General features: G+C 49.4%; 7 protein-coding genes across 7 annotated transcripts; 3 read left to right on the forward strand and 4 right to left on the reverse strand.

Annotated features, from left to right (window-relative positions):
• Positions 1-122: 122 nt before the first annotated feature.
• On the reverse strand, positions 123-2,998 carry PC9H_010814 (uncharacterized protein; the record flags this gene model as incomplete). The annotated part of the gene is made up of 11 exons (XM_036780307.1): positions 123-177; positions 229-271; positions 325-421; positions 475-514; positions 567-697; positions 752-1,148; positions 1,229-1,322; positions 1,377-1,546; positions 1,607-1,686; positions 1,746-2,469; positions 2,907-2,998. 11 exons carry the CDS (start codon positions 2,996-2,998, stop codon positions 123-125), a joined length of 1,923 nt encoding a protein of 640 aa, XP_036627690.1.
• Positions 2,999-3,440: 442 nt separating this feature from the next.
• PC9H_010815 (uncharacterized protein) lies at positions 3,441-5,813 on the reverse strand (the record flags this gene model as incomplete). Its single annotated transcript, XM_036780308.1, has 1 exon — positions 3,441-5,813. The coding sequence occupies one exon, from the start codon at positions 5,811-5,813 to the stop codon at positions 3,441-3,443; it is 2,373 nt and encodes a 790-aa protein (XP_036627691.1).
• A 2,557-nt stretch (positions 5,814-8,370) lies between these two features.
• Positions 8,371-9,410, forward strand: PC9H_010816 (uncharacterized protein; the record flags this gene model as incomplete). Its single annotated transcript, XM_036780309.1, has 4 exons — positions 8,371-8,623; positions 8,677-8,945; positions 8,996-9,114; positions 9,164-9,410. The coding sequence occupies 4 exons, from the start codon at positions 8,371-8,373 to the stop codon at positions 9,408-9,410; spliced, it is 888 nt and encodes a 295-aa protein (XP_036627692.1).
• Positions 9,411-10,035: 625 nt separating this feature from the next.
• Positions 10,036-12,645, forward strand: PC9H_010817 (uncharacterized protein; the record flags this gene model as incomplete). Its single annotated transcript, XM_036780310.1, has 19 exons — positions 10,036-10,159; positions 10,213-10,305; positions 10,355-10,422; positions 10,475-10,520; positions 10,579-10,682; positions 10,728-10,805; positions 10,865-10,885; positions 10,937-11,027; positions 11,085-11,150; positions 11,207-11,403; positions 11,459-11,493; positions 11,547-11,631; positions 11,683-11,761; positions 11,816-11,876; positions 11,929-12,019; positions 12,074-12,122; positions 12,184-12,276; positions 12,394-12,492; positions 12,545-12,645. The coding sequence occupies 19 exons, from the start codon at positions 10,036-10,038 to the stop codon at positions 12,643-12,645; spliced, it is 1,581 nt and encodes a 526-aa protein (XP_036627693.1).
• A 599-nt stretch (positions 12,646-13,244) lies between these two features.
• On the forward strand, positions 13,245-13,957 carry PC9H_010818 (uncharacterized protein; the record flags this gene model as incomplete). Its single annotated transcript, XM_036780311.1, has 6 exons — positions 13,245-13,257; positions 13,337-13,398; positions 13,450-13,518; positions 13,579-13,691; positions 13,747-13,869; positions 13,924-13,957. 6 exons carry the CDS (start codon positions 13,245-13,247, stop codon positions 13,955-13,957), a joined length of 414 nt encoding a protein of 137 aa, XP_036627694.1.
• Positions 13,958-14,443: 486 nt separating this feature from the next.
• Positions 14,444-16,927, reverse strand: PC9H_010819 (uncharacterized protein; the record flags this gene model as incomplete). The annotated part of the gene is made up of 14 exons (XM_036780312.1): positions 14,444-14,496; positions 14,549-14,657; positions 14,714-14,797; positions 14,852-14,889; positions 14,946-15,195; positions 15,261-15,327; positions 15,370-15,703; positions 15,752-15,995; positions 16,046-16,097; positions 16,188-16,289; positions 16,352-16,524; positions 16,569-16,661; positions 16,716-16,776; positions 16,830-16,927. The coding sequence occupies 14 exons, from the start codon at positions 16,925-16,927 to the stop codon at positions 14,444-14,446; spliced, it is 1,758 nt and encodes a 585-aa protein (XP_036627695.1).
• A 395-nt stretch (positions 16,928-17,322) lies between these two features.
• Positions 17,323-18,881, reverse strand: PC9H_010820 (uncharacterized protein; the record flags this gene model as incomplete). The annotated part of the gene is made up of 10 exons (XM_036780313.1): positions 17,323-17,466; positions 17,522-17,630; positions 17,680-17,741; positions 17,792-18,144; positions 18,201-18,283; positions 18,342-18,431; positions 18,483-18,506; positions 18,570-18,619; positions 18,669-18,741; positions 18,796-18,881. The coding sequence occupies 10 exons, from the start codon at positions 18,879-18,881 to the stop codon at positions 17,323-17,325; spliced, it is 1,074 nt and encodes a 357-aa protein (XP_036627696.1).
• Between the last annotated feature and the right edge of the window lie 3,369 nt (positions 18,882-22,250).

The raw sequence follows: 22,250 nt of genomic DNA on the forward strand, positions 1-22,250 counted from the left end.
AACATGCAATCTTTTTGGGGCCACGGTTCGATGAAAAGAAAACCGTTAGTCGACGAGGCACGCTCGCCGTGACAATGGGCAATGAGGATCCATATACAAGTAGAATGTCATCCAAGAATAAATTATCCCAGTAACATGCCTTCTCCGCTGGAAGAGGCATCTCGGTCGTCGTCCAATCTACAAGGCACTTTAGGGACAGCACAAGAAGATGCGTTCAGGTCGACTCACAAATAGTTCCGCTCGATTTCGGATAATATACTTAAAAAGTCCCCTGTAGATTGAGGTCAGGAGCAGAAAGCAAAAGGAAAAGAATAGGCAGCCTACATAAATAGGCGTGGGCGCGAGCAGCCGACGCCGGCGCCGTCTCTGCTCGTCGTACTGCATCCAAAAGCGTAGAGGCAACGAAACGGACTTTGTGGACCTAGATGGTTGTGGTGAGAGATGTGCTCAATGTTACCGATGGCTTATACATACAAGGGATGGACCGTTCGTCGCTATTGATTGGATAGGAATGCTATAAGGCTAAATTAGTCTCTGTGGCGCTATCGCGGGACGATGGTCCTCACCTGTGAAGAATGTTGAGAAGATCACTTGCTACAGCTTCCCTGTCTTCTGCCACCTGCTGCTCGTCAACTGCGCCTCGCAATGAGATGATTAAATCGTCCCGGTATTGCTCGATGACGAATCGGACCAATTGCTATAATGGACATCAACAACCCCATTACGTTTCAACACATTATGCACAACGAACCTGAGTGACAAATAGATTGGCCTGCATAACCAAGAAGGGGTTGAGAGCATTGGCCCGAGAAGCATTAGGGTTGTCGAAGAAGTCCTTGACCTCAGCGAAGGTGGCTTGCCGGAAACCCGCACCACTATATTCATGAGGAACATGTGCTGATTTTTGTATCGGCTTCAACCGCAGGGGCTCCGGCGCGAGACTAAGAGCCGCCGATATTCTCTGATGAAGGGACTGCACTTCTTCCAGCCTGGCCGTGGCGAATTGCCCTTGAGGAGGCGACCGTTTGTCTACACGAATTCGGACCAATATTTCACCCAAGAGAGCAAAGATCCTCGAGATATAGTTTAAGCCGGAAACAAGAGCCGTTTTCCCGTGAGGCTGAGGGAGGTATGCGCTGGGGGTGATGCTAGGAAAGGAAAACAGGTCAGGAAAATTGGTCGGGGATAGCGTGGCAAAACCTCGGTCCTGTTTGGTACCGGTACTTACTACTCGTCATCCAACTCTTTTGGAAAGTGCACAGAACAATCTTCATCTCGAAGACATATTGGTCTACCCAAAAGGATCGACATCGATTTATCCGCTGTGGCAGTAAGTCAGATACAATCAGATAAGGTAATGAGAAGCGTGGACATGCCTCCAAAAAGCAGCCAGAATGTCCTTCTTCGGACCTCACATTCGATGGGATCAAGTCCATCATATGAGGCTTCTTCGTGCATCCGCAAGCTAACAGCAATATGGGCTGCTTCGCCGAATGCGGCATGCTGTGTGGCATCATGCCCTTCACAGAAATGATATGTGCAATCACTTTATGATACATTAGCTTGATGTGCTGTGTGCGGCGAAAGGCGAACCGATATTACTCACAAGTAACGAATGACGACATGCATAGAGGTAGGTGGGTCATACGATGCGACGGTAATATGTCGACTGGCCTCATGGCATGTCTGCGGCGTTGCGATAAGGTTTGACGGATGGGCAGTGGGTAAAACAACAAATCACGTACCTGGGCAAGCTTTCTCACAACGGGGCGCTCCATTGGAAGATATGATCGAGGCACCTGCACAAGCGTCGAGGCCACGGTCGACATGACGAGTGCGAAAAACAAAGGGTCACGCTCCTCCCTCCGCGAATGAAGATCTGCCATGAACGACGGCTTGTGCACACAAGGTGTCAAAGGATAAACAAAATCGAAGAAGAGGGCAATTATGAGTGAGATAGTATCCCGAGGGGCGACATCCTCGAGTCGGTGTGGGCGATATTGATAGGACAGCGGTGGGATAGCAGATGGGGGCGGAACTTGACTCATTTGATGCTTGTACGACCAATTATATAAAGGATAAGTGTTAAATTGCTCTGAAGGGGACGAAAAGCGTTGCGATTCTTCGTGTTTGGGGGACGCGAGCATGCCGTTGCCGTTAGAGTTGACAGAAGACTCTCTTGCCATACCGTTATAGGGCGGGGAAGGGTAGTGTGGATGGTACGTATCAGCGGCGATTGGATAGCGTGATGGGGGGATCGCCGCCGACGGAATGGAGGCCATGGGACTGAGCGAGGGCTCCAAGAAGGCCGGGGGGCTCTTCCGCTGACCATTCGACGGAGATAGAATGTTCTGAGGGGGACTGGCCACTGTGGTCGACACCGGCGAAAGGGAAGCCTCGGGCTCGCTATGACCGTCTGGATTGGTGGAAGCCGCCGCAGCGGCCGCTTCTTGTAGACGCCGTAGGTAGCTTTGGACAGGGTCATATGAGGCCTGGAAGTCTACGTGGCCGGGCAAGAAATGCTCACAGGTTGGGCGGGCCGCGCTTTTTTGGCTGGTAGTCGTAGGTGCAGGGGATGCCCAGTGTGATGCAGTGCTTGCATGATTGCTTCGGATCGTCTGGGTTCTCCCTTGCGCACCTCACCTTGCGTGCTCTGCAAGCGTCGCAGCCTGTCAGGGGGATGGTATGCTAAATGACGGCTCTGAACGGGAATCAAAGAAGCAGCGTACTCTGAGATTGGCGCCTAGGAACAACGAGGAGAAGGTCAGCATGTGCAGCACATATAGCGAACAAGAAAGAAAGCACATAGCGGACAGAAAACGGTGGTGGTGGTGAAGGTAAGAGAAAGGTGAAACAAAAGAGTGCGAAGAGGGGGGCGGAGAAAAGTCGGGCAATCTGGGACATACTTTCGTTTACTCTTGCTGTTTTCGGTGATGCTGCAGTCGTCGGAAGGGGGCGTGGCGGAATGGGACTCTTTCTTTGGACGCGCAGCAGGCATTTGTGGGAGGGGGCAGCGTTCTGACGGAGAGTCAGCCTTGGTTTTTATCGATTGCGTGTCAGTGTTTACCGTTCGGGCGCTTTTCTCCTCTCCCTGAATACAAACGACGACTTTCGATTTTCTGAATCTCTACGACATGCTCACAGATCACGAGTCCTTAACCCAGGAAAATCCCCAACCGGTCAAATCCCGGTCTTACCCCACAGCCCTTCCAACAACTTGGCCATCCAGGACCGGATGCATCTTGATCAGATCAATCTCCCCTTCTCCTTCTTTTGACGGTCGGACGGCACCTTTAGCATTTCGGGGGCATCTTAAATCCACGTGAACATATACCTCCTCCTACTCAGAGTTACAGCAACACCTGACTACCATGCTTCCATCGCGTACCGCCTCAACAACACCCCCGCTATACACCGACGCCGCACGGACAGCCCAAAAGCTACCGTCCTCGTCGAACCCTCCTTTTCTCACGTAGATGGGAAAGCATCATTCGACTCTGCGCATCTCTGATTTTTTCGTGCTGTCGATGACTACGGATAGCCCTGGCTAATCGTTCCCGCAAAAACCGCTGCTCCTGGTCCGTCCACTGAGTCTTGCGCCTTAACAACAAGTCCCAGAACTTGAAGGCGATCCCGGGCTCGTTCGCGTCCAGGGCTATGCGCATGCAGTATTTACCCACCGCAGGCGCAAGGGTGAATCCTGAATCGTTGAGCGCCTTGAGAATGTTCAGCACTAGGGTCAAACTACTGCGGCGTTCGCTAACGTCCATTTCCCTTCGCAGGCTTGCGCGGATAAGTGACGTGACCGATTTGAGGGTGATTTTCCCCCCGTTGACGTCCCGGGCACGGTGTATCAGTTCGGTTGCAAGGACCACATCGTTATGAGCCAGCGCATGGTGGAGAACAGTCCCAAAGGATACTGGATCAGGTCGGATCCCTTTCTCTAACATCCGTTCCATCATGCTGGCCGCCGCCCGTGGTTTACGCACAGCGAGAGCAGATAATGCGACATTGATGTCATGGGAGTCGGGGACTTCCTTCCGGTCCCAGATGTTCTTCAATGTTTCGAAGCCCTCGGAGAATCGTCCCAGGATGAAGAAGGCCCTAGCCAGCGAAGTAAGCGTGTAATGATGCGCCGTCGCAAGAGGTTCGTGGGCCCGGACAAAGCTCGAGAGTACTCGGTCCGTAAAAGCAGTCAAGCTTGCGCTTGATCGGTCATAATAGGCATTACCCTCGTCTATCTGAGGTTCAACATCCGATGGACGTGGAATGAGTTCATCTTCGTTGAGCTGCCCATCATTACGGGTGGATAGATGATAAAACAGATCCACCATGCGCAACATAAGCCCAGAATGCGCCAGTATAGCGTCCTTATCTTTGCCAACGGCGTATCTTTCCCACAGGTTGCGGGCATGGGTGGCAGATCCATTCATAGCCACGAACGAAATAAACCTGGCACGGAATTGGAGAGGGATCGGCTCGTAATCATCGACTACCTGCGCAACTAATTGACGTGCCAAGTGTTCGTTCTTGCTGACATGAGTCAGATAACCCATGAGCCATGGTAGAGCAGATCCTTGTGGAGGTGGATAAGTGTGTGCCTTGGCAATGCTATGAGAGCGCGAGAGCGCGTACACCGATTCTGCGGAGCGGGGCATATTGTGTTCGCATGCGTGCTTGTAAAACTGTCGAATGAGACCGTCAGGAACGACTGCGTTGGGTACTCCATGGTGGAACGCTGCCAATATCGACCGACACGCGGAAACATCATCTCGAGACGGAGTGTCCATGAGACTGTATAACGCATCCACCGTCAAGATCGTGATATGTTCGGGGTATCGACACCGATGCTGCAGGATTTCCTTCAGTATATTTGAGCCAAGGCCCTTCCAGCCCCAGTGGAGCGACGCCCTGAGAAGAGCAGCGGCTACAATGTAGTGGATATCGTTCGTGTGGTTGTCATTCGTCTGAATAGCCTCTGGCGGGATATTCCTCGACTGTGCCAATGTCCGAAAAAGTTTGATGATTCTCTTGTCGAAATTTTTGCTCGTCATACACCTACGTATGAGACGGAAGGCAGCGTATACGATAGAAGGGGGCCGATAGCCGATCATCCGGGCCCCCGTAGGAGCCTTAACGTCTCCGAGGCGAGAGAGGAGGAGCGAATGAATAATGTCTGAGAGAAGCGCGTAATGGAGTGATGAATTGGGTATGCCCACCAACCAGAGCGTGAGTTTCTCAACGATTTGGAGGGGAATGTCGCGTATGGCTGAGGGATTATTTGAGAGGCCCTGTAAGAGCAGATAAACTTCTTTGGCACCTAACATCTGCGAGTCCACTCTGGCCAGATAGGCGTATAAGACGGCCACGCGGTTCTGGTGCATCCCAATTGAACCATTGACCAGGTCGGCGACGAGGTGAGATATAGCAGTCGAATTGCCGCTCGCAATGGCTCCGTTGAGTAGTATCACCCATGAAATACGCGCTCCATCCAGTTGAGCACCACCCTGACAACGCAGAGCTTCGTATTCAAGCAAGTTGTCTATGTGTGGGCGGGCTTCCATCTGCCCCTCCGACGAGGGGGCCTCCAGATGTCCTCGTTCGTCCTCAACGACGACATGATCCGTTTGTCGGCGACGCGTCTGGCTGGGCACTCCTTGCCGACTAGGAAGAAGGCCCGACGAGTAGCGGCGTGTATTGGCGGTAGCAATTGATGGCAAGATTGCATTCGAAGGGGTGTAGCGGGATGACGGGTAACGATTGATCAGATTGAGAAAGTGGACTTGAAAAAGTAGCCGGCGACAACAGGACATAAGTCAGCTGCAGATTCAGAAACGTACGAAGCGTCGCTGTCGGATGAGTAAATGGGAAGAATTGGGTTTGACGATAAACGCACAGCATAGCGCGCAAACCGACCTGGGCTAATATATTGTGGTACGCGCGCCCGTTGCTGGAGAGCGTGTCGTCGTCGGGGCCAACTTTGAAAATATGAACTTCGCGGAAAATTGTGGACAACGAGTCCGACGACGAATGGGTCCCGGGATTGTCACGCGGAGTGTCACGCATCAGCATCACGCTTGGCGCTAAAGCGCTAACCACTACAAGCGCCGATCCTTCCGGTTAATACTTTTAACAGCGACTGTGAGTACTTTCTGGAAAGCGCGAAGCACCAAGGAACAAGCCGCAGTGCCCCTTCACTACAGCCCCTGCCCTTTCCTCAAGATGAATGCAGATGTCCGATAGCGCGTAACAAAAATACCGAACCACCCAGCAGTATTCGAATTCTAGCCATGTGTTTGGCGAGGCCTTCTTCCCGGAAAGCCACGGATTGAATCCCGGTTCAGTGACAAGAATTCTAGGTAAGGATCTTCAGCGAGCCTCACTGTTTCCTCAGTTTTGCTGCAGATGATTAAGATCCAGCATCTACCGCTCCTTTCGGCAAATGCAACTTGAAAACACTCAGGTATGGACGCTTATAGACGCTATAGCGGCGCATCATACAAGATCATGCACGGTGACAGGTACGGCCGCATTGTCCCAAGGGCACCGGATTCAAATGCCACTTGTCAATGAAATCAGGTCACGACTGGGGTCACCCCCTCAGTTAAGTCCGCAATCGTTTAAATCTCTCATTTAGGGAATTTCGTACGGCGATGCTGCTGCTGCGTACAATCCAAGAGCTACGGTCCTATCCGGGCTTAATAGAGGCAAAGCAGAATTACACTCGAGGTAGCACTTCCTGAAATACACATCCCTCTATATGGGCATGTCAGTGTTTAAAGGGCATGCCTCAACGTTCTTCTGCGGGGCCCCTACGTGCACCGGCGGTTGTTCTTCGGTAGTACCATGGAAGCTCAACGGAATTCCAACTATATTATTACCTGATTTGATAGCCAGGCTCTGACTGTCCTTCCCAGCAGGACACCAATAGAAGACGTCAGACCTTCGTTTCGCTATGCCGCATCGCTTGGCTTGCCCCAACAATTACCATAATTTACTGTGAAACAATGGTTCAGAAGGGCTTCTTCCACGCGGCTCCTTCAATTCAAATGCATATGCTCGTATTGGCTCTCGTTAAACAGACCCTTGAGCTTACGTCGTTCACCCTCTCAGGCTTCGAAAAGTGTCCACCCTTGAATTGATTCTAATTATCCACGCCGTTAATCCACAACGACTGTTGCCATCATGGTGGAGCCAAAACCTAGAACCACCCGTTCACTCCGTGCATCGGCGCGCAAATGACGCCTCAAACGGAAAATCTACCGTGGTGGAAGTTTGGCATCTACATGCCCATCTCTTACCCCATGTCCACTAGGGTGTGATAGCGATGTGCCGGAACCGCGAAGGCTCAGAATCTCCCTTTTCTACAAGGCCTTTACCACACTTTTGCATGGTGCTTCACGGCGTAACCCTGCCGCCATCTATGGCCCGGAAGCCAATCCAGCTGCCTCGCTAGTTCTCACCACACGGAATCAGTTTCTCTGTCAGTAGCTTCGCACGCGAAGCTGGAAGGCGTTTGTCAGTAAGTAACATGGATTGACATGGGAATAATGCGCATCCGACGCTCGCTGAGCGATACATTGACATGTTACGGTACTTGAGGACGAACGTGTTGCTTGATTTTATCTCGGTTGTGACCCATCATGTCTCGTCGGAGTGGCACATGGCGAGTCTAGAGCCTATCCCACCGCAATAATGTCTACATTGATTCCGCGCGCACCCGCCTGCCCGTCGGCCTCGGTGCAAACTTTGATTGTATTCACGCGCGTACAGGCACCTACGTAGTGATAGTGGCCGACGTCGCTTGTGCGTACCTTTCGGTCAAACTTGGTCGACGTCCTTATCTTTCAAGAAAGGACGGAATCTCTCAGATAGGATACAATATATCTCTTGTGAAGGGTTCGGATTTAAATAACCCAACTCTCAAGCACGATCTGCAAGATTCGGATGTATTTTGACTCGATTCTGGCCATCGATTGAACGCAACCACCACCATCAATTTGGCTCGGTGAAGGGAGTTGGTCGGGGCTAATCTGTCCCACAATGCTTTCAACGTGATACCTCTTTGCATCGTAACCAAAAATTACTAGCGATTGGTCTTGAGTGAAACCCCGATACTTAGTCGCGTTGATTTATTGGAGATGTTTTCTCAAGCCTCCCTTATGAAAATTGATACAACAATTATTTCCGTTGATATTGACTCGAAGGTGAGATTGAGGGTGGTGATTCTCTGAGCCGAAGAACGTTGCTACGGGCCTAAAAGGCCATCGTACTTACTTGGTGGGAAGTAAATGGGCGCTCGGTAGTAGGCGCTGGTCGCGTGGTCACCAGCTGTCGTGACCGCGACTTGCCCACATCTCGGTCGGTGCCATGGGGGCCTCACAATCATCATCTCAAGCCCAGCCACCATCCAAAGCGCTGCATGTTCTCCGTGTAACGCCCGCCTCGCCCGCCTCAAAAACCACGATCGAGCCCTTCTTTGATTTCATCGTAGGCTTCGAAGGGGACGAACTCTCTTTACACTACAACATAGACGTGTCGCAGCTTGAGAAGATAGTCGAAGACTATGAAGAAAGGACTCTCAATCTTCTCGTTTGGAACAGCAAGAGCCAGGACACAAGAGGTCCGTCAGGTTCTCTATGAATTAGTATCCTCTGAATTCATCGTCCAGAGTAGTGGTTCCTATAATGCCTTCGCGCCAGTGGGCACTCACACATACGGACTCACCCGGAGGCAACGAAGCATCACTTCAGCCATCATTGCTTGGCCTTAGCATGCGGATGTGCCAGCCTGACCTCGCGATGGACAATGTATGGCATGTCCTAGATGTCTTAGAAGGAAGTCCTGCGGAAAGCGCGGGTCTCGTACCATTCGGCGACTGGATCATTGGGTGGTCAGGTGGCGCCCTAAGTGCGGAAGGAGACTTCTATGACCTTGTAGAAGCTGTATGTATGTTTATTTGACAGCCAAGTAATGACTGACCACGCTGCTCTAGCATGTCGACAAACCACTTAGGGTTTACGTGTATTCTCATGACTTTGACAACCTTCGCGAGGTTGTCCTTGTTCCGAACCGGCATTGGGGAGGAGAGGGCTTACTGGGTTGTGTCTTTGGGTTTGTTCCCCAATTGCTGGCATGTCTCTCATGCTCATACTATTCATAGCTTCGGCCTATTGCACCGCATCCCTCCTCAGCCGACTGATCGCCTCCCCGGTTCTACTCCGCCAGAATTGAGAGACGCTACGGACGAATATGAACAGCAAGCACTCTTCGTCCCTGCTGATTCTGGCGTTCATGAAGTATACGAAGACCAAAATGCAGGACCGTGGCAACACCGAGATGACCATTCCCGCGTGCACCAGACCAACTCCCGCCATACAATGCCGACAGGGAATCCTAGCCACAAATAGATCACTATGTCTTGCGGAGAACGCCATGTTATCGTGCATTGTTCTGTCTCGTCGGCCTATATCAAAAGCCCTGTACGCCTCACGCTTCTCGAAGCCTGGTGTCCCTCTTCTGCAACTGGAGAATGTGATTGCAGATAGATCCAGTGTAGACCCCGGACCCTGGCACGATACTTCGAACAAGGTAGATAATAATATTCAACATCTTTGGAAACAGTGGTGTTCTTCTGCCTCCACGGCGGCTCCGCATTCGTGTGTCGTGACCACAATATGAGACCTTGCGCTGATCGGACGCAGTGGGCCGTAGATGCGCGTTCGGGCCGCTTCCCTACCACAACGGAAGATTTACGGGCATGACCTCTTCTGAGTCTGGGAAACAACCACGATTTATAGGAAGAAGCTGGCCACCTGTTGATCATGCTAGTGCGGCAACCAATCGCATCAGTATGGAGGCACTTCCTTCTCAAGCTCGGTAACCGCCCGTCATTCTCAAAGAAAGACCGCTGAATTGCGTTTGAAAACGTACTCCAACATATGGCCCGCCTCCCGCTGCATTTTTTCCCGGTGAAGGATATATAAAGAGACATGCCTACTATGCCATGTCGTAACCTAAACCTGCATTGCAAAAATGAGGTTTGCCATCTTCTTGGCGATACTCTCCTCGCTACTCCCAGTAACATTCGCAGCATTTGGAATCACTACTTCTGGATCAAATGTCATAGTGGATTCTGGAGCTGGTCTTGTCACGACAGGTATATGCTGATCAATATACCCAGAGGAGTTAGACGAAGTAACTTGTATCCAGTTAACTCGAACAATGGGGACATTACCTCCCTTGTATTCAACGGCAAACAGTTGCAAGACTCGAGCAAGTTCACACAACTCAGTTCCGGACTAGGTATGGCGTAATATAACATGTGCTGGCAGGCTAATGACCTTCATCGTAGGCTCTGCCACCGTAACCCATTCAGTCGCAAACAATATTGCTATAGTCACTATCAAGACTAGCACTATAGTATGAGACATCTTTCACTCTGGTATTCCATGGTCATCTCATTTTATTAAAGACGCATTATTATATTGTTCGTTCTGGCACCAATACCATCTACATCGGTATGGCGAGTTCATCTAATTTAGTCATGCAGTACTAACACTGGCCTGCATTTGGTAGGTACATTCGCATCTCAAGAACCAGACGTCGGTGAATTGCGATTCATTGCCCGATTGTCCAAGTCCGCTCTGCCTAATGGCATTCCCGAGGCCGAAGTATGTCGTGTGATCCCACGTATCCGCTCCATAACTCAAAGCCCTTCTTGCTAGATGAACGGAGGAGCTGTTGTCGAAGGATCCGACGTCTTCAGTATCAATGGCCAGACTCGATCCAAGTTTTACTCTAGCGTGCGTATAATAACCATTGCGACCTCGTCACCAGGTTGACGTCGTTGTCTCTCACACAGATCCCGTTCATTCGGGACCAGGTAGACAAATTGTCGCTTCGGTATCGTCTACCACGTACTGACATCAATTAGGTCCATGGTGTAACCGGATCGGGCGTTGGTGTCTTCATGATTATCCCCAGCGTCAGCTACGAAACTTCTTCAGGCGGTCCCTTTTTCAGAGGTAGCTTTTTCCTCGACGCTGCATCTACCTCCCTGGCTAACTCGCATCTTTTCGAAGATATCAATAATCAAGGAAGTGCACAGCAGGAGCTATACTGGTATATGAACAGCAACCACGAGCAAAGTAAGCCGAAGCCAGAATGTTGCAGCCATCCTTTACTGACGCATTGCGGTAATTAGCCGAGTCCTACCGCACAGGTTTCTTCGGGCCTTATGCTATGGCAGTCACCACTGGTGGCGCTCCTTCAGCTAATCTAGACACTTCCTTCATGGATTCCCTCGGCCTTCAGGGCTACGTAGCTGCCTCCGGCCGCGGCACAGTCTCTGGTACTTACTCTGGTACACTCTCGGGCCCTGCAGTGACTATCGGGTTCAAGGTCAGTCCGCTGCGGTAGCAGAATATCGTACGAATGGTACTAACGAATTACTCAGAATTCTGCGAATCAATACTGGGTATCAGGCTCCGGGTGCGTGCTGTCAAATTGAAATCTATTTACTCTGCTAACGAATGTGCTTATAGCGGTTCGTTCACGAGGACCTTGATGAAGCCTGGCACATATACCGTTACCTTATTCCAAGGAGAACTTGAAGCGGGCACAGGCAGTGTAAGTGCAGAAGTCATCAGTGGTGCCTTCAGGTTTCAAACCAAGCCACAGGTTTCCGTCTCTGCTGGGCGCACCTCCTCAGTAACTTTGACATCTTCGTTAAGTCGTCCGTCTACGATTTGGAGCATCGGTAAGCGGGTGTCTGCCCTTAATTTGTTTCATAGGCTCAGCAAGTTTGTTGCAGGCACTGTGGACGGTACTCCTGCGGGCTTTAAGAATGCAGATAAGATCGAACACATGCATCCGTGAGTTTGTGGACTCGCATGCCTCACAGGGTGTCAATTTATTTTCCTTTAGGTCTGATTCGCGAATGTCTTCATGGGGTCCAACAACATTCACTATTGGAAGCAGCTCCATCCCCGACTTCCCCATGGCCCAATTCAAGGCGGTACGTCATTATAACTTTCGATGTGTCACTGGTGCTGAGCACCTAGTCGTTTAGGTCAACAACCCCACGACAATTAGGTGGACCGCTTCGTCTTCCCAGATAGGTACGTTCACGTTGTGGGAACTGGGATATATGAAGTAACATGAACACTAACCATCTTGAAGGTGCCAGAACCCTGCGAATCCGCACTACAGAAGCCTTTGCCGGCGGTAGGCCACAGATAACCGTGAACTCTTTCACATCCAATGCACCCGCTGGTTTGTGGATCTCGTTTTTTACCAGATTCATTTCTGAAATTTTAATAATGCAGCGCCGACGGCCGTTGATTCCCGAGGGTTAGTAACATCACAATATATTATGCTGCTCTTATGTAGCGGTCTCTAACATATACACTCACTCTCGTAGGGTCACTCGCGGCACATGGAGGGGTCTCAACCAGGTCTACGACTTTGCAATCCCCAGCGGAACACTTGGTAACATCTTGTGTATTTATTACGAGCGCCCTGCTAACTCTGTTTTCTCTAGTTTCTGGCAGCAACACCATTACCATCAACGTTATCAGTGGTTCTTCTGGCGATGGGTTCCTTAGCCCCAACTTCGTGTATGATTCTGTCGAATTGTTCTAAGCATCATTCCATGTGGGAATGGTGCATAAATAACACTGCCGGTTTTCGACGTTACTACACACTAAATCAGGTGTATACTCAGTAAAAGCTAAGTGCATTGCACCGGTAGCATTATCATCCTACATCGCATCCTCTGCTCCGCCCTTCCTCTGAAAGTGCTGGGTCAAGCTAGGCATCTGATCTCACGTCTCGCTGTCTGCTGCATGCCCGCAAACGTCGTTGATGCACTCTAGATGAGGAAAATGCCGGGACCATGAATGACGAGCAGTCCATACGCAATTTCACATTTATTCCCTCCCGCGGCATTGTGAAGTCAAATTGAAGCTAGTTTGACTTTATATTCCTAGGCTTACAGAGGTAGGGGATAGAAACAGTCACGCCATAAAAGCAGTCCCGTTACCTTCAAGGGTAGATCTAGTTACCACTTGGAAGGTCCGAGACAATTTCAAATGGACGAGAAGCGCCCGCCTGGGAAAATAATCCCATATATGATTACGTGGCGCGTGTACGGACGTTGCAAAGCTTCCACCACGGCCCAAGGGCAGTTTCGTCTAAACCTTCGATTTTTGTAAGTTCACGACTCAACATACGACTTCAACATGGGCGGAGCTGGTGTGTCCTGTTTCTACTGGCTGGATTACCCACCGTCGCTGACTTTCACGTCGACCCCCTTGCTGCGAACGATGATAAGGCTGGTTATTCCTATTCGCGGTTTTGATGGCTGCTGCTCTGCTTTTCACTAGTGTTTTCTTCGTACGCCGCCTCTTACTGCAACAATAAGAGAGCACTGACTCCGACCTGCAGATCATCATGTTCTCCGACTTGGAATGCGACTACATAAATCCTATAGACCTTTGCAACAAACTAAATCAGGTCGGCGCGCACCTTCCTTTGCCATTCACTGCTTCTGATACCTTTCTTTTTCGCGCATAGTTCGTGCTGCCGGAGAACGGAGCTCATGCTTTCCTCACCGTGCTCTTCCTGCTGAGCGGACAATGGATAGCCTTCGGCCTGAACCTGCCCCTTGTCGTATTCAACGCTCTGAAGTATGGCTACCCTTCACTCTTCCTCGCTTATCCGGACTTACCTCACGCGACACAGAATACAAAAGAATAACCACATGTTTGACGCTACAGAGATCTTCCGCAACATTCCGGACCACAAAAGGGAGAGCTTCATAAAGCTGGGCTTCTACCTGTTGTCATTCTTCTACTACCTCTACCGGTGAGTCTTGCGCAGGACGTTCCGTTCCGCAAATCTTACGTGTCCCTCTAATAGAATGATTGTCGCCCTCATTGCGGAGAGCGAGTAATATCCCCGTGTTGGCTTAGAACTTGTCGGGATCAAGGAGGGACACTTGTCGCCGTAGTCGTCCAGGACGTCCGTAGGATCTATGTTTCACGTTTCATTGCTTAATGGACCGCATTGCACATAATGTTATGACATTCGCCAGTCGATATGATCATGACTGAGAAAAACTGCGTATTTGATGATACCAGGAGTCTATTGATCACATCAAGGAAGTATGTACGAACCACCAACCCAACCTCGCTCCTCGCAAGAAAGAGAGCGACGTTAATGGGTACTAAGAAGTCCGGATTGTTCAGAACACGGCCTGACACTCGAACAACCGCGTATATCGCCAAAATAATGACAAGGCAGTTATGAGCAACATGGGGAAGATTATGGCCGTGCTGCCGCACAAAGAAAATTTCAGTCCGATCTGATTGATATACAGTCGATCGTGTGAAAGCTTTGTCAGCATAGGGGTCATACAAATACAACTTGTGGTAAGTGCTCATGAGCTGCTTGGCGGAATGAATTCGAGGTTCTGTACAATAACGGGCCAGACTTCAAAGGATGCACGCTTAGTCGGGCTCATTTGTGTGGATAAAGCACGCACCTTCTTCGAAACCTGGATGGTGACCAATACGAATCTGATGCCAGACATCTCTCATCGCCTTGGAATCACGGATAGTGGCCCAATTCTTGAGGAAAAAGTCCACCTCAAACTACAGCGACAGTTAATGTCAGTAAGGCAAAGTACAGGGATATGCATGTGGCTGACTCGACGTATATCATCAAAGGATGCGGCGAACGGCGAGAATACCTCGTATGCGATGTTATCGGCAGTCAACGATTTGCATATATGCTACGGCGGTCGCGTCTTTGGAAATTCACCTAAAGGTAAGTGGGAATCGCGTACCTGCGAAGCCCGTTCTTTCAATTCGACGAGGTTTAATCCTGATTTCTCGCACGCGTTAGACGATAGCTGTAAGCAAAGTGCTCGAGACACCCACGATCGGCGATACGGTATACAGCCTTCGCTGAGCAAGGCCTCAGCTTCCCTGGATTTGATTCTATCCATTGTGCAATCCACTGCCTTCTCGACGTTGCGAGGACTGAGCGGGCGTTCCCAACGGACGGTGTATTTCCTTGGACTACCGTTTGATGCACGTTATTTGTAGGAGTAACGGGAGAAGCTGCATCTTCGTGCGGCAGAGAGAAGGAGGAAGAGAGGGGCGCAAACACAATCCAGTCCGTGTAAAGCTATAATGCGGCTCGGATGAGTGACTTTCTCGGCCAAGAAAACAGGTACTTGCCCAATATAAGACTGCATGGTAAGTAGTATAGGCAACATCCCTGACGATCACGCGTCGTTTCTTTGGGCCAATATCACCACTTTGCTCTACTGAAGGGAGGCAATTCGTGGTACCCAATGACAGTTCTGGAGCTTCGGTCGAGGTGCTCGGCTCACTGTTGGAGTCGTCTTTGGTCAAAGAGGAGGCGTCATCAGCATGTGCCAAACGGCCCTCCTCCATGTCCTCGTCGTTTCCAGTAGCTACGTCGTCAGATTCCTTTCTCACTATGACAAGTCCATCGGCGTCTTCAGGGATTGCGCATGTAGTCGGTGTAGCTGGTTCCTCTGTGTCGTCGTCCTCGTCATCTGAATCACAGTATTTGCTTCCGACTGTAACAGGTTCTTCTGACTGGCCAGTCCCTTCTACCACGAGGCCGCTGTTATCACCGTTGGTTTCGGCGAAGCCAGAGTTGAACACTAACCGAACTTTAGTACCGTCGGTGAAATGCAATGATCAACACTCACTAGCATGAAAGTACTCTGCCCTGCTAAGAATGCGTTTGGATGCCCATATCTTCCTCGCAGATTGTATGGGTTGCCCGCGCCGGGGTAAGATGAACTCCACATCGGAGTACGTGGGGTCATCGAGTAAAGCACCGACCGTGTGCAGGAGGTCCATTGGTACAGGCTTCCTCCGCATTGGGGAATGAGGAGCTGGCGGGCTGGGTGTCCGTGTGATGGTACATATGATAACAAAGGCATCACGGTTCTGAATAGGCTATCAGTCAAACATGGAGTGTATCAACGAATGAAGAGTACCCTGTTGGGGTTGTTGTTATAGTATACCGCGTCGCGTTTGGCGAACTGCGCCCTGTATGAGCATAAGTGAGTGGTACTGCATTCGGTAGCTGGAGTCTTGTTATGTTGATTTACCATCCCCAGTTCGCGGTCTAGCGTCTACCATGAGAAGCCTTGATATTGTGAAAAGCATAGGCGACTTGCCTCTTGTGTGAATGTATGGTTCTGTGCCTCCTTCACGTTGTACACCGATGTTTTATTGAGACTAAGGGGACCGATAAAGTTTGGCTCGTGCCAAGTGTTCTAAGGTGATCGAACGTAACTCACTTAGTGAGCTCAAATGAGAACTTATAATTGCCTTCCCGAACCCATCTACAGATGTAATGCGTGTCAGAGGTCGCCCGTTTCCTGCGTGTTTCGTACGTGATAGATAAGAAAAAGCTTACTTTCCGTCGGTCAATGCCTTCTCCTTCTCCTCGACAGTTGGCTATGTGGGTCTCCTGTTTAGTATCTCGCTATTGAACGCAAGCAAACGCACTCTTACCTCGCAACACAGGTAAAGACTGATATAAGTCCCGGATACAGCTTCTGCCCCTTCCTTGTCCTTCGAAGGCCCTGCGTTCGGGTAGAAGAGAATCTAAATCCATGGCTAAATACGAGAGCTGGTTCGGACCAATAAGGCTACTGGCACCTGCCAACGACCACCGGCAAACTTCATTGACTTGGTCACCTTTGACTTCGCCTCGCCCTTGCTATCCTATATTGCAGCTAAACGTTCCATATGCTGTAAGGACATTTGGCGTACGTGGAATCAAACAAGTTCTTCAATCCTTTGACTGTCCACTCAAAGGTTGTTGATGTACTTTCAAGGTATTCATTGGTTTGAGGATCCACAGTAGGCATACTGTGCTTCTCTCGTATTAATAGTGTAGCAATAGAGGGTCGACAGTGTTGGTGGGACTCGGAGCGAATAGGCGCTACCTTAAATGGGGAACGTTTTAGCAGCGAGGCAGATACAGGGGCAAGATACCAAAATATCCACGCGAAATACTCAATTATCCGAGTTTCATGATGCCAATGTCAAATGTATGTGTATAGGCGAATGTACAATACAGCTGGAATATACTATGCACATCCAAAGAGAGCTCCGAGGTATCGTTCGTGGTGTTGCTGGGTAATAGTAAGTGTAGCAAATGTGGGCGGTGGGCTAAGTGAGATTTGGCATTACAAAACGATCATAATTTCATGCTGGTTTAGACCAGGACATAGCCTCATAGCCGGCTGGAGCTGTATATCCCTCATAGCCTCCCTTTGGCTTCTACGTCCGTGTAGGACCGTTTATCGCCTGTCAGCCCGTCAGGCATGAATATGACCGTCTGCCTCTTCGCGTCGTCGTCAAAGTTGTCTTTGTTACCCTCCTCAGCGCGAGTGAAAGTCTCCATCTAGTAAAGTTCGTGGCGTCAGATCGGGATAGGTGCAGTAGACAATTGTACAAACCTGGACATGAACACCTGATTTAGTTTGGTTCCGTGGCACAGTGACCTGAGGCCCCCCAGGACCACTGCGAAAAGCAACGTTGGACCCTGTCTGTCCTGTCGAGGCGCCACTGCCAGAATGTCAGAATCCTGAGGCGAAGGAATTTTTGGAAAGCATACTAAATCTCAGCGCCGGGGTTGTTGAAGTTCGTGAGACGGCGAACAGCGCGGCATGAGACAATCTATGAAAGGTCAGCAACAAGATCTATCACTGGAAATGCGAAGGTCCCACCGTGGAAGCTACGGCTGCTGGAACGTTGAATATGACGCTCATGATTGGATTCAGGTTCAGGATCATAAAGACGCTGGCAAGGGTGTTGGCGATGAAGGCGATGAAGAAGAAAATAAGACCATCGGCGAAGATCATTTTGCCGAGTCGACTCGCGGTAGACATCGATGTCTTGACGTGGTGGTTTTCGCTGTTGACCCTTCTGCTCATGCCACCCAGCTTGTAAGCAGTCAGCAACATGACGATCAAGTCGAATGCCATGGAGTATATGAACGTAGCCGCGAGGATAGTGTTGTCCGTTGAAGTTATGATGCAAGTTTTCGCCTCGTCTGACCATTCGGCGTCGAGAAGAACACCTTCGCAATGTAGCAGGTCAGTTCTTAGCCCTCAGTTCCTAGTATTTGTAGTTCACCTTGCAAAATCAGAGCCCAGTGACCAAGTATTATCACCACCAAGAGGCATATGACCCACTTCGCCCGCGACCAAACCGCAATTCTACACAACGCGCCCGTTCAGAATGGATACATGATAGAGTCTGGGGGAATCAACAAACGTTCGAATGGACAAGTTGATCGATGCAAGTCCGACGGCGGCATCGCCTGCCAGTTGGTTAAACGTGTAAAGCGCCTGGCAATCTATGGGACTGCCTCAAGAGTTAGAACGCGTTCTGGGGGTGAGGTACTGGTGTACGCACGTTGTGGTGTCGAGGGCAATGAGACTAATCACCCACGATGAATCATGATGAGATAGAAACAGAACCTATGAGACCAGTGCTACTCACATCCCAATCAGCGCAAAGAAGAGGAGGTATCGGTCTGCAAAGTAGAAGATCTACGAATCGCGTTAGTTGTTGATAATGGGTGCCCAAGATGTAACTCACCAAAGGCCATCGGAACTTCCGCTTCCCAGACAGATACTGCCAATCGAAGTCCAGTGACAAGAACCACTCCCACCTTTACGATCTTACGATTCAGTATACGAATTATAGATGGCACAAAGATACGAACATGTAGACTCCGAAGAGTGCATGCATAAACTGGGTGAAAGCAGCCGCATTCTGGGCCACGACTTGTGGGGACATCCAATCCGTCATTGTGTGCAAGAAGCCGTCGCGGAAAGGGGGAGGCGGGGTGGCGGGTATGGATTCCAGAAGTCTGAGTGATCTTATATCAATGGGACCCAAAGCCGTTGAAGAAATTGAAGCAAAGAAGGGTCGACATGCTGCTATCGGCCAGTCGAGAGTTTATGGACTTTCCATAGGCGTAGACGGAAACAAGGTAGCCACTCAACCCTGCAAGAACCCTGGTTCAAGATCAATAATAATTTCCATAGTCGGTCAGAAGCGAACACACAAAAGGTTCCGAGAACGACTACTGTACCTTGCTTGACGACGGACGCCAGACCCTGCTGTTGATCGTATGGATTTGTCCAAGACAAGGTTGATTTGGGCACTACAGTCATTAACCGCCGTTTGGGACAGTCCAAAATTGAAGCGCCTCGGAATCGATCAGTACCGCATTGATCCTCAAACGGATTTTTGAGGCATATGTGTACCCTATTGAATATATATCTGAAGCCTTAACATCAACAGTGCTCCATTTTGATGAGGGGTATCAGCTCTAAAATTCGTTATCAGCTTCCCACTTGATGGGAATCATCAGCATCCCGATATAGTCATAGGATTATCTTATCTACTAGTCTTCTCAACCAGCGTCTATCAACGTCTAAGTGTGATGTGACAGCTAGCCCCTAAGCTCTGGTATCCTTCATATCATATATCACTAGTGAGGTGCCGCTGGCACCTAAAAAACCTTGCTTGCGACAGCAGTGGCCGCATTGTTGCGCTAATGCATTACAGCAGACGGTATGGGCCTGTCTTGTCCTGTATAGCTAAGAACTGCAGACTATTATCACGACGCCCTATCTATCATAGACTGTAGGAAGCTGTCGGACACGTGCGTAGGCAAACAGACGCAAGCAATGTGCCATTTGTTCCAAATACTATCACTGCGCTAGATGTGCAAATATTTGGCACTCTTTCACAGAAACGAAATTCTACGACCACAAGTTCGCGCTGGATCCCTTTCGGCATGAGTGGTCAAGTAGTATACATTGTAATCTACTTTAATAAATAATCCAGAGGTGCTCTATCCAGAATTCAAGAGGTTATAGCCATGCCGGAGTGCGCAGTGCAAATGGATCCTCTAGTGCAAAATGCCAAGACACAGTTCTGTCTCAATCTGTCAGCGATATTTGCACTCCGCCATCATGCCGCTATGCCGATTCCCTGAGTCGCGTCCAAGTCGTGTCAGATGTGTCGCGCGAGACCTCAAGAGCGGTGGAATGACAAGGAGAAGAATTGAGTACTAAACTCTAATATGACTAGAACTATGAAGCATTATGAGGGTGATAGAAGTTGTAAGCTGGGATAGTGGTATAGTATGAATTAGTGAGATAAGCAGTATTCAGTCGCGTCAATCGTCAGGGGTAAGACACGTCCACAGAGTTTGAACTAATTATCGCTGTTGTCCGTGCCAACTATGCCCACTGCACAATTCCTTTTTGTAGCTTGCATTCCAGTTAGCCGATCTTGTAGAAACTTGGTGTAATATCTTATGATGACAATGTCCGCGCGACACATTTTTTTCAGCTCTGAACGATGCCGCCAGCTCGCTGGACTGCGATTTGCACCCAAATGCAAACAACCATTGGCTACCTACATACATCATGAGGATATTGACAAAGGAACTCTAAATCTTTTACTAAGGTTGATAGTATCTGTACTCGTTTAAACTGATTTTTTGGTGATTTGTGGGACAGAGGATGGGCAGCAAAAAATGTTTTTGCATTAGGGGGTCCACTTTGCATTGGTGGCGCAGTGATAGTATGGGTCGGTTCCAACACAGGGGACCTAGCTTTTCAATATCCTTCATATCATATATCATCGGTACTCTAACTGTTTTACACCCTGATCTTTTTTACAGTATCTTACACAGGATGTATATCGGTGTACTGACGGAAGTCTTCTGTCTATTACTTGCTAGATTAACTATGAATTCCCTTTTTAACACTAATTTTTCACACTATCCAATGAATAGTTTCTAAATTTGCCTCAGAGGAGTAGGATACAATTATAAAGAGAATTATCTACTAACTAGACGAATGTCCGAAGTTGATTGTGAGGTGGAATGAGTGTTCCGAGGCTTTTGTAAGGGCAACCTCAAGATGGCCACACAGCGCGAGCCTAGCAGAGGGAGAATCCAAAGATAATGAATAAGACTAACTACAATACATGAGAGGGCTGCTCACCTAGCAGAGGGAGAATCCAAAGAGAACAGGATAAGGATTCTCCATGCTAGGAAGCAAAGTATATACTGTAGTAGCGTGAGAGGAATGCAGGATAACTGTACAGTACACCAGCCACAAGTCCGAGCGAATATCACAAGGTACAAGGAAACATGTGATAATGAAGTGGAGGGTAAATGCACAGGAGTCGTGCCAGCGACTTGGGGAAGTAAGGGTGAAGAGTAATGAAGTGGGGGAAAAGGATAGAGGTAACCCGGACAAGCCCCAAAGAATATAGATGTTATGGTCCAATGTTTCTTTTCTTTTTATCTCTCCTTATCTTATTGGGCACATGATGTATTACCCAAGCATAGCTACTTACGATACATTATTTACATCATCCGGGCCGTCTTACTAATAGTCTCAGTCAGCGCCTCACCGCTACTGCATGGGCGCAGTCAATAAGCGTCATACCCCATGCAGCTGAGCTAATCATTCCATGGAAAGACGGTAGGACACAGCATGTAGATAGACATGAGGACGTAGCATGTATAGTAGTATATAAGTACCCTAATAAACACCCAGAGACGATAACTCGTTCTCTTGGGACTACCACTAGTACTAGTGCCTGAGTCAGTGTCTTCGTGCTCAACCCTCTTCTCTTAACTCTCAAACTCTTTACTCCTTACTCCAATTCTTGTTGGGTCCGCGTACGCTTTTATAGTGTATTAGTGTTGCCCTAACAATAGACGAGTCTGAGCAAGTCCGAAGTGTCCGAAACGAGTCCGAGCGAGTCCGAAGTGTCCGAAGTGTGGAAGACTCCAGAGTCACCAGACGCGGCTCGGATGCAAAAGGAGTGGGTGGAAAGGAAGTGGAAAGGAAAGGGAGCGAAAAGGAACGAAGGGGAACAAAGGGAATGTAGGTAAGAGTCCATGGGATGAAGGAAAGGAGAGAAAATAGGAGTGTCCCCTTACAGCTTTGTCCCACATGGTGATGCTGTCCCAAACGGCGGTTAATGACTGTATGTGCCAGTAGCGCTCTCCGTCGAATGCTCATGACACTATATGTATGTGCCAGTAGCGCTCTCCGTCGAATGCTCATGACACTATATACCATACACTCACATATCTCCACGCACGATACTTACAAGTCATTCATAATAACGTCTTATATTCCA

Source organism: Pleurotus ostreatus, assembly GCF_014466165.1.
Source record: "Pleurotus ostreatus strain PC9 chromosome Unknown scaffold_8, whole genome shotgun sequence".
NCBI classification, from domain to species: Eukaryota; Fungi; Basidiomycota; class Agaricomycetes; order Agaricales; family Pleurotaceae; genus Pleurotus; species Pleurotus ostreatus.